Genomic DNA, 9,822 nt, shown 5'->3' on the forward strand with positions numbered 1-9,822 from the left:
AGGTCGAACACAACGGCCCCCAACTCCAAATCATGCGTCGGGTAGTTCGCCTCGTGAGGCTTCAGCTGCCTCGACGCGTAGGCGATGACATGCCCTTTCTGCATCAATACTGCGCCCAAACCTGAGGTGGACGCATCGTAGTATACAACAAAATCCTCCATGCCCTCTGGCAAGGCTAATATTGGCGCCTCGCACAATCTCTGTCTCAGTGTCTCGAATGCTGCCTGCTGCTCAGGCCCCCAACGAAAGACCACGGCCTTCCTCGTTAACCTGGTCAGGGGTAATGTTATCTTGGAGAAATCCTGGATGAATCTCCGATAGTAGCCAGCCAATCCTAGGAAACTCCGAATCTCAGATGGAGATTTCGGAACCTCCCATCTCATCACGGCCTCCACCTTGGCCGAATCCACCGAAATCCCGTTCTGGTTGACAAGGTGCCCAAGAAACTGCACCTCGCGCAACCAGAACTCACACTTGGAGAACTTGGCATACAAGTTCTCCCTCCTCAAGGTCTCTAGAACCTCTCGCAAATTCTCCTCATGCTGCTCTCGCGTCTTGGAGTAAACCAAGATATCATCAATAAATACTATCACCGACCGGTCTACACACGCGGTTCATGAGGTCCATGAACACGGAAGGAGCATTGGTGAGCCCGAAAGGCATCACCACGAACTCATAGTGGCCATAACGTGTCCGAAATGCCGTCTTCTGCACATCCTCCTCTCTGACCCTCACCTGGTGATACCCTGAACGCAAATCTATCTTGGAGAACCAAGATGCTCCCTGAAGCTGGTCAAAGAGGTCGTCAATCCTCGGGAGTGGGTAGCGGTTCTTCACCGTTACCTTATTCAGCTCCCTATAATCGATACACATCCGATGCGACCCGTCCTTCTTCTTCACAAACAGAATCGGGGCTCCCCAGGGTGAACTGCTCGGTCGAATGAAACCCCTGTCTAACAGCTCCTGAAGCTGTGTGGACAACTCCTGCATCTCAGGAGGAGCCAACCGATACGGTGCCTTGGCTATCGGAGCCGCACCAGGGACTAGGTCGATCCTGAACTCCACCTGTCGCTCCGGAGGTATCCCAGGCAGCTCCTCGGGGAATACATCCGCAAACTCTCGTACTACGGGCACATCGCCCACCGTCGCCTTACCCGCCTCCCGGGTGTCCATGACATATGCGACATATCCTGCGCAAACCTGCTGAAGGTAACGCCTTGCCCTCGCTGCCGAACAGAAGGCTGGCCCTCGCTGTGATCTCTCACCCTGAATTACTAACTCTCCCCCACTTGGGGCTCTGACTCGTACTAACTGCTGCGCGCAATCTATCACTGCCCCATTGGGACTCAGCCAATCCATATCAATAATGACCTTGTTTCCCCGCAATGGAATGGGAACTAGGTCAACCAAATACCGCTCTTCGAACAAACTCAATACACAATCTCGGAAGACCTCTGATGCTCGCACCGACCGGTCGTCCGCAATCTCTACCTCTAAAGGGCAATCCAGCATGCCCGAGGACTCAAGAAACTTCTTGCTAAGTGCAAGAGAAACAAAGGATCGGGTAGCCCCCGAATCAAACAACACCTGGACTGGAATACCGTTCACATGGAACGATCCTAAACGTATATACACAGAGCACATATCAATATCATAAATCTCATATAAATAGGTCAGGGGGAAAGAATCATACCCGTCACCACATCGGGTGCAGCGCGTGCCTCCTCGGCTGTCAGCTGAAATGCCCGACTCCTCACCACCGGAGCCTCTGCCTTGCCCTGCCGGCCATCCGTAATCCGCAGGGTCGCTGGAGCTGGCGCCTGTACTGGCGCTGCTGCTGTCAACTGAGGGCAATTGGCCCTCTTGTGGCCCCTCTGGTTGCAGTGGAAACACAACAACTCGAACGTCTGAAATACCGGAGTAGGAGCAGTACAATCCCTGCTAAAGTGCCCCGTCTTGCCGCACTTGTAGCTGCCTGACGATCCTAACCTGCATGGTCCCTCATGCGACTTGCCGCATTTCCTGCAGCGGCTACGACTCGGTGGGCCTCTTGGGCCCGGATCTGATCCCTTGGGCTTCTTCCCCGAAGCCCCAGTCATCTGTCCCTCCTCAGCCTTTCTCTTCAGAATGTGACCCAGATCAATCTCCCTCTCCCTTGCCCTGGCAATCATGGACTCCAGGGTAGGGCAAGCTGAAAAACTGACATGCTCCAGGATGTCGGCTCGGAGCATGTCGTGGTAGCGGGTCCTCCTCATGTCCTCATCACCCGCATACTGAGGTACCAGTAACGCCCTCTCCCGGAACTTGGCGGTGATCTCCGCCACTGTCTCTGTCGTCTGCCTCATATCCAAGAACTCTCGTGCCAACTGCTGGAGCTCCACCGCAGGCGCGAACTCCGTCCTGAATCGTGTCACAAAGTCCGGCCATGTCATAGCCTCAATGGCCGCGCCTCCCAAAGAGTCACAAACCGACTCCCACCAATCTCTAGCTCTGTCACGTAGACACCCTGCTGCAAATTGTACCTTCGACCCCTCGGGGCAAAAGCTGATCAGCTGTGCAGACTCAAGGTCTGCAATCCATCGTCTGGCAGCAATGGGGTCCTTCGCCCCATGGAAATCTGATGCTCCACTGCCCCTGAAGTCCTTAAAGGACAATGTGTGCGTGGTCCTGACTGGCTAGCCGCCATATCACTCCTGAACGCCCTGAGACGATCCTCCATCAACTCTACAATACCCTCCTTGATCGACCCGAAGATGATGGGAGTCGACTCAAGGATGCCCCTGGTAATCTCTGACGCGATGAACTCGCGTAGACCCTTATCAACTGGTTCGGACCCTGAACCCGAACCCGATCCTGATCCTGAGCCTCCCTCTCCCTGTCGTGTGGTCACCATACTGCAAAACATAGCATAACCACCATCAAACTATATTCCACTAACGAGGCTTACATACATATCACAAGTCCCCGGTCTCGTCTCGGCCCTTTTTGAATCGAGTACGGATCCTCCGCTTTCAGTAGTACGGGCCCATACTACCTTCCACGTCTATCCGTACTTTCCTCAAGAATTGCCTTAACTCAACCAAGTCCTTTCTACTAATACTGCGGTTCTCGTGCTACTCTCGCCCTAGGCTTGCCCTAAGTAATCGCCATCCCACTCTCTGCCATCAGCTGCACAAGAAGTCCCTGCTTTATTTCCCTAACTAGCTCGCGAATACTATTACATATTACTCAAACTAGATAACTCTTCGAATGAGAGGTCCTACCCTACAACGGTTGGACTCAGACAAGAGCTGCGAAGCAGGGCTAGACCCAACCTTCTGAAATTATTTAGTCCTTGCATTATGTAACGTAACATATTCGTTTACTAGTTAGTAAGAGACAAGTAGAACTCCTAAAAGCACATAGCAAGCAGCATTCGTGCATTGAGTACACATAATCAAGTATATACTATTCTGGCTATCATACTGACTGATCTGTACTAGCATGCAATTCTCATAAAGTTGGAACACATAAAGCAGGCACATAAGGCATCATTCCTAGATCCTTAGTCCTATTCTAGCATGCTGTTCTACTGAAACTGGAACTGATAATCATAACAATAACTTGTATGGGTACTTTGGGGAAAACTTACTTGAGCTCGGCCGGTCGCGCACATCACACACCTTGTTCTTTCTTTCTCGAAACTCTTTTACTTAGTCTTTAGAAAAATCATTTCTTTATAAAAATCTTTTAATCCCTCGATTTGAGTCCAGACACCCCCGAAGGTGTGTCCGAATCCCTCAAACCAGGGCTCTGATACCAACTTGTAACATCCCAAAAATACCAGCTAAAAATTTCATTTTTAAATTAGGTTAATACATAAAAACATCGTTACAAAACATTCATAATATTAATTCATGTCTGAAAACCGGTAACATCATAGTAAAATATTCAGAGTACATCCCAGAAAATCCATAGTGCGGAAACAAGAGTGTGTGTGATATGCCGCTACCGCGCCGACTCCTTTCCCCTAGCTGAAGAGGTACCTGAAAACAAAACTATAAAACATAAGCACGAAGCTTAGTGAGTTCCCCCAACGAACCTCATACCATACAATCACATAGCATACATGTCTGTCGGGCATTTCTGGGTGCCCGACCTTCCCCTTCGGTCCTGTCGACCGGATACTGCCTAGCATATCTGGGTGCTGGCCTACCCCTTCGGTCCTGTCGACCGGATCGGGGACTGTTTCACCCCCTCCTACTACTACCACATAATAACATATCACATGACCCATACATCATAATCTGCTAGCACATAAAGCATATCAGGTAGTAACAAACCTAGATGATTATCACACAGACAGTCATCTATCATACGACTCCTACTAGTGGGTCGGCATTGTGGCCTTAGACCCACTTTTACTGGAAGGTAACTCACCTCGAGGGTAGCTTCTGAAAACCCGCTCAACCTATGCCTGGCTGCCGCACCGGTAACCCTCCGGCTATAAATCTGATTTGATGCCTTCCCCAGAGTAGATTTCGGATCTACCTTCACTTCTGGAACACTCCAACTTCCTCCTTCTTCTTCTAAGCTCCAAAACCTTCTTTGGAAGATCAAAATCACTCAAGAACACTAAAAGAGCTAGGGTTGTTCTCTACTGCTCTCTGGGAGGAAAAATGGGACGAAATGGGTGTTTTAGAATGGGTAAAATAGGGTGCAATGTCTGAAAATAGAGTATCATCCAAACAGGTGGACTCGCCGAGTCCATATGTCGACTCGCCGAGTTCCCAGCTTAAATCCTGTGTCCACCTCGCTGCTACTCGGCGAGTCGGGACGCAGACTCGCCGAGTTCATGGCAAAAATTTAAGAAAATACTTAAATAAAATCGTACCAGGAATCCAGTGTTACATACGGACTCACCTGTACCACATATATGGAGCAACGAAGAGGAGGTCGCTTTGGTTCAAGTTTGGATTGTAACTGTAGAGGAGGATTTTCCACCGGGTCCGCCACAAGTTCGCGCTGGATCATTTTGGTCTCGTGTCTGTCATTTGTTTCACCATTTAATGGGGCGTACTCAATATCGAAGAAGAAGAGATGTCAAAGCGAAGTTTCTGGATTTGAAAATAAAGGTGAAGCAATTTCAACGTATTTATAACGATTTGGATAATGAACATGCAAATATGGATGAAGACATTCTGCGACAGGTGGCTTTGGAACTATACCGTTTTGAATATGATGGTAGCGAGTTTACCCACGCAGATGCATGGAATCTTTTAAAGAATGTCCCTCATTTTTAATATGCATGTTGGTTAAGTTAATTGTTTTTCGTTAGTTAAGTTGCTTGTTGTTGTACGTGTGTTTTGTGACTAGTTAATAAATGTCCCTTACTTTTAATGTATGTTGTTTCCTCAATCGCAATTAAAAAAGAATTAACAAAACAAGTACATAAATAACTAATACATAATACGACATAAAATGCAAACGGGGTACATGAATAAGTAATACATAATACGCCATAAAATGTAAACGGGGTACATGAATAACTAATACATAATACGACATAAAATGCAAACGGGGTACATGAATAACTACTTCTTTTAGGGAGGTAACAGGACCACCGTTTCATTTGGTATTTCCCAGTGCACATGTGATGGTATAGAATTCACCAACTCAGATCCAAATGCAAGTCGATACATGAAAGCAGTGAGCTTGTAATCAACCATTCCGTGAATGGCTTCAGACGTACGTGTTCTTAGAGATGCTATAGCGTGGCCACATGGTATACCGCTTTTTTTCCATTTCCCACAACTACATACCCTACGTTCAAGTTGTACTTTGCTGGTGGCAAAATTGTCATCGACTTCAAATGTATCCCCATACAAACGTCTTGCCATCCAATTATAAGACTTGTTGACACGTTTTTGAACCTTACTCTCAACATAAGGGGTCAACCCACCAGACAACCTCCCTGAAAAATTTGATAATTTTATAAAAATAATAATACAAGAAAAAACTAAATATAACAATCTCCCTTACCCGCCACTTCAGCCCGTTCAACATACTTTGATTGTATCGACGTATTGATTAACTCAATTATCGTTGTTATAGGAAACTCACGTGTGGACGTGGATATAATTTGCAACATTTCAGGGACATCAATCGATTTAACATTGTAACGTACTTTTGGGAAAAATGCTCGTGTCCATTTTGAAATTGCTATATCGTCAAGCCAGAAAATTGGACTCCTAAGCAAGGTGCAGAAATGTGGTTTCCTACATGCACTTTGCAACCTTTCCAGACACAAGTAAAAATCATGAACACTATATGCATTGCATGACTTCCAAAACAACGATTCGACTTCCGTATCGTTATGTCCGACAGAGTCATGTATTTTTCGAGCTATATCTTTAGGACAATATCCATGATACGAATCTAGGTAGACACTCTGAACAGCAAAGTCTATTTTATCACATAGGTTGCTTATGAAACCAACCTCTGTATCCTCACCTAAACACTCTTTTAACTTCATCATGAACCATCTCCATGATTCTTCACACTCTAAGGTTCCCAAACCAATTGCTAAGAGTAGGGGTTCATGATTTCCATCCAAAGCCACTGCGAAGTACATTGTTGTCAGATAGCTCCCAAGAAGGGGTAAATAACCCACACATATTAACAGTATCATGCACCTAAGGAAGGTACGAATCTGCATAATAAAACAAACATAAATTAGTGATAAGTAAAGAGTAAACGAGATACATTACCAAGAAATATTAATTAAGTCAATAAAACAAATATGTTATACCATGCAACCTAAAGCCACAAAACAGAATTGAAAGCGGTTGGTATCCGTTTTCTTGATGGCTGTGAAGGTATTAGGATTTGTTCTTTGTAGATTATGCAAGAATATTGGTAGCTGAGAAAAGCTTCTTTCGGTGTAAGTACTCATTTTCACAAGCAATGAAAGTGTATTATAATCATCACATAAATACAATTATAATTATATACAAATTGTTGTTTCTTTACAGTTCATATTTCATAGTTCAACCTTTTAATTTCATAGTCAAACCAGTTCATTTCATAGTCAAACATCACTGACCGACAAGACAAGAAAATGTACTTGTATGCAGTTCATAGTTCAACTTTTTAAATTCGTAGTCAAACCAGTTCATTTCATAGTCAAACATCACTGACCGACAAGACAAGACAATGTACTTGTATGCAGTTCATAGTTCAACTTTTTTAATTCATAGTCAAACCAGTTCATTTCATAGTCAAACATACTTGTCTGTAATAAAATTTCTTCTATAAATGGGTGTAAAGTAACTCCATGAAATTTATCTGTGAAAGTAATTCATATTTGATAGAATAAAAAAGGCGAATGGCATACTGTAATTGCGGAGGTGAACGTATCATTAGGATTTCGGGTACAGCTAAAAACCCAGGAAGATTATTTTACGCTTGCCCATATATCGTATCATGTTCTTAACTTCATTCATATTTACACCCTAATCATTATATGGCAACAATTCTTATTGTCAATGTTTAAATTTACAGGGACCAAAATACGGGTTTATCAGTTGGGTTGATGAAGAGAAGGACCAATCATCTATCGTAATAGCTAAAATAGCTAACTGTAACAAGCTCTTTCAATCAGAAAATAAGAAGTTAAAGATAGCCTTGGTTTGTAGTTGGGTGTTGTTTTTGGCAATTATTGTTTACAAGTTGTAAGCTTTTTAGTATTGTTTTGATAGTTTTGAGGTTGTTACATCAATAAATTGTTGTATTTGTTGTTATGTTTAGAGCAGTGTACTTGTTACTTTAAAACAAATGGTGGTGTCGTTCTTATGTTGTAAGTATTGAAGTTATTACTAGGTCATTAAATCCAACATACAATTACATATACAAATATATAATCCAACTACATAGGACCAAGACTAGACCCCCGAAAATTTTTTGCCATCCGTTGGCGAAACTCTAAAGTTGTGTTCCTTGGGTCAATAAGTTCACGTATTGGTTGGCCTGAAACTAATTGTTCCATAAACATACAAACAAAAACACCGCAATCTCCCAAATGACTACTTTGTTGGGGAACATTTGTTTCGAATATGAATTGCATATTCAATGGAATCCTTGGGATGTTCCTCCGGGCCCAATAGTTAATCTTGTCTAAATAATCTGCCACCCGAGCTTCAAATTTGGTAAAGGTTCCATCAGAGTTGAATTTTTCATAAGCCCCTCTACCGAGATTGTCATAAATATGGACTTCCATATTCGCCAATCGTAGTTCCCCAAATAACCAGTGATTAGGGGATGAATGAATCGGCAATAGGACCTGTATAAGGATAAAAAATAAATAAATTTTGTTTACATATAAGAATACAAAAACATAACGACAATAACGAAAATATTTTCAAAAAATAAAATTCAGTTTACCGTATCGACATCCCACCAAGCAATCATGAAGTTGGGGTATTTAGCAATACCAGCCATAAAAACCCTCGAATCGTGCCCTTCCTCCAGAGCATGGCAAACAAAAAATTTGGAGGCATTATTGTATGTCGGTCGCTATCAAAACGTCTCTCCATCAGTAGTCTATACCAAATGGTGATATGCTGCACAAAATTATGATACTTTTGTTATTAACTAAAAAAGAAAATACTTTTAAAATAATAAATTAACTATTATTTTACCGCTGCCTCCAACCATCCGTCGTGTGTATGCCCCAAACAAGGCGCTCCAAAAATCTCTATCTAACACCAAATTAAACAAACAATGCTGCACATCATATGAATGAAATAAATAATTTTGGATCACAACCTCACCGCCTGCTACGTAAGGTTGCAGGCGCAACACGGAGAAGTCGTGAGCAACAGCAAATGTTGGAGGAGGAACGGGGCTTGTTGATTTGATATCAACCTTCTTTTTTGGCCTTCTTTTTTGCTTCGGTGTCGTGTGCAGCTAAAACAATATTCAAATGTTTAGATCTCTATCTTTCAAATAATTCACATAAAAATAAAATTCTATTATTACGATATAAGTTTTTAAATTAAACGAATACCTCGGTGTAAGGAGGACACAAATACTTTGATGGATTTCGAGCCCTCGGTCTATCGGGTGTAACTTCTTTGCCATCAAAACCATAAACATCATAATAATTTACATTTCCCGTAATTTTTATTTCATCTTCCTCCGACACCTAAATTAATAAGCAAAAATCTCTAATTAAAAAATGTTTCAATCTACTAAAAAAAATTAAAATAAATGTAAGTATAACAACCTCTTTAGCTTCATTATAATCATTTACATCAAACACATCATCATCAAATTTGTTCCTACTACAACCCGCATTCTCATTCATCTCCTCCAACTCCTACATTAAAATTAACACATTATAGTTATTAACGAAAGACACCTTAATAATTAATTATTAAAATCGCAACTGTAATATATATAATAACCTTGTCGTCTTCAATATCACCAAAAATATTTTCATTTGTATTATTTTTATTCATCACTTCATCTTCTACAACCTACATTTTCAAATATAAAATATGAACACAAATTTTCAAATATGTTAATAAATTTAAAAAAAATGTAGCGTGTAACTAACCGGTTCATCAAAATTTGTTTGAAATACTGCAGGCTCCTCAAAACTGATGTTATTCCATGGATCTTCATTATTCACTTCTTCAACAAACACCTCTGTAGGTTCTCGGTTCGTAAACACCTGTTGCTCCAGTGCATGTAGCCGTTTCAACACCTCCTCTAAGTTGGGTTTCCCACTGCGCCCACCTCTACCGTGAGAGTGACCACTAGACGACATACTAGACGAAG

General features: G+C 42.6%; 1 protein-coding gene across 1 annotated transcript; it reads right to left on the reverse strand.

The window, feature by feature from the left end:
• Positions 1 to 5,582: 5,582 nt before the first annotated feature.
• LOC145111289 (uncharacterized) lies at positions 5,583 to 6,613 on the reverse strand. Its single transcript, XM_079047582.1, has 2 exons — positions 6,022 to 6,613; positions 5,583 to 5,953 (listed from the first exon to the last, which is right to left on the reverse strand). The coding sequence occupies exons 1-2, from the start codon at positions 6,611 to 6,613 to the stop codon at positions 5,583 to 5,585; spliced, it is 963 nt and encodes a 320-aa protein (XP_078903708.1).
• Positions 6,614 to 9,822: the final 3,209 nt, after the last annotated feature.

The sequence above is a fragment of the Lactuca virosa genome, chromosome 5 (genome assembly GCF_052849685.1).
Source record: "Lactuca virosa cultivar CGN04683 chromosome 5, Lactuca_virosa_CGN04683_v6, whole genome shotgun sequence".
Taxonomy (NCBI): Eukaryota; Viridiplantae; Streptophyta; class Magnoliopsida; order Asterales; family Asteraceae; genus Lactuca; species Lactuca virosa.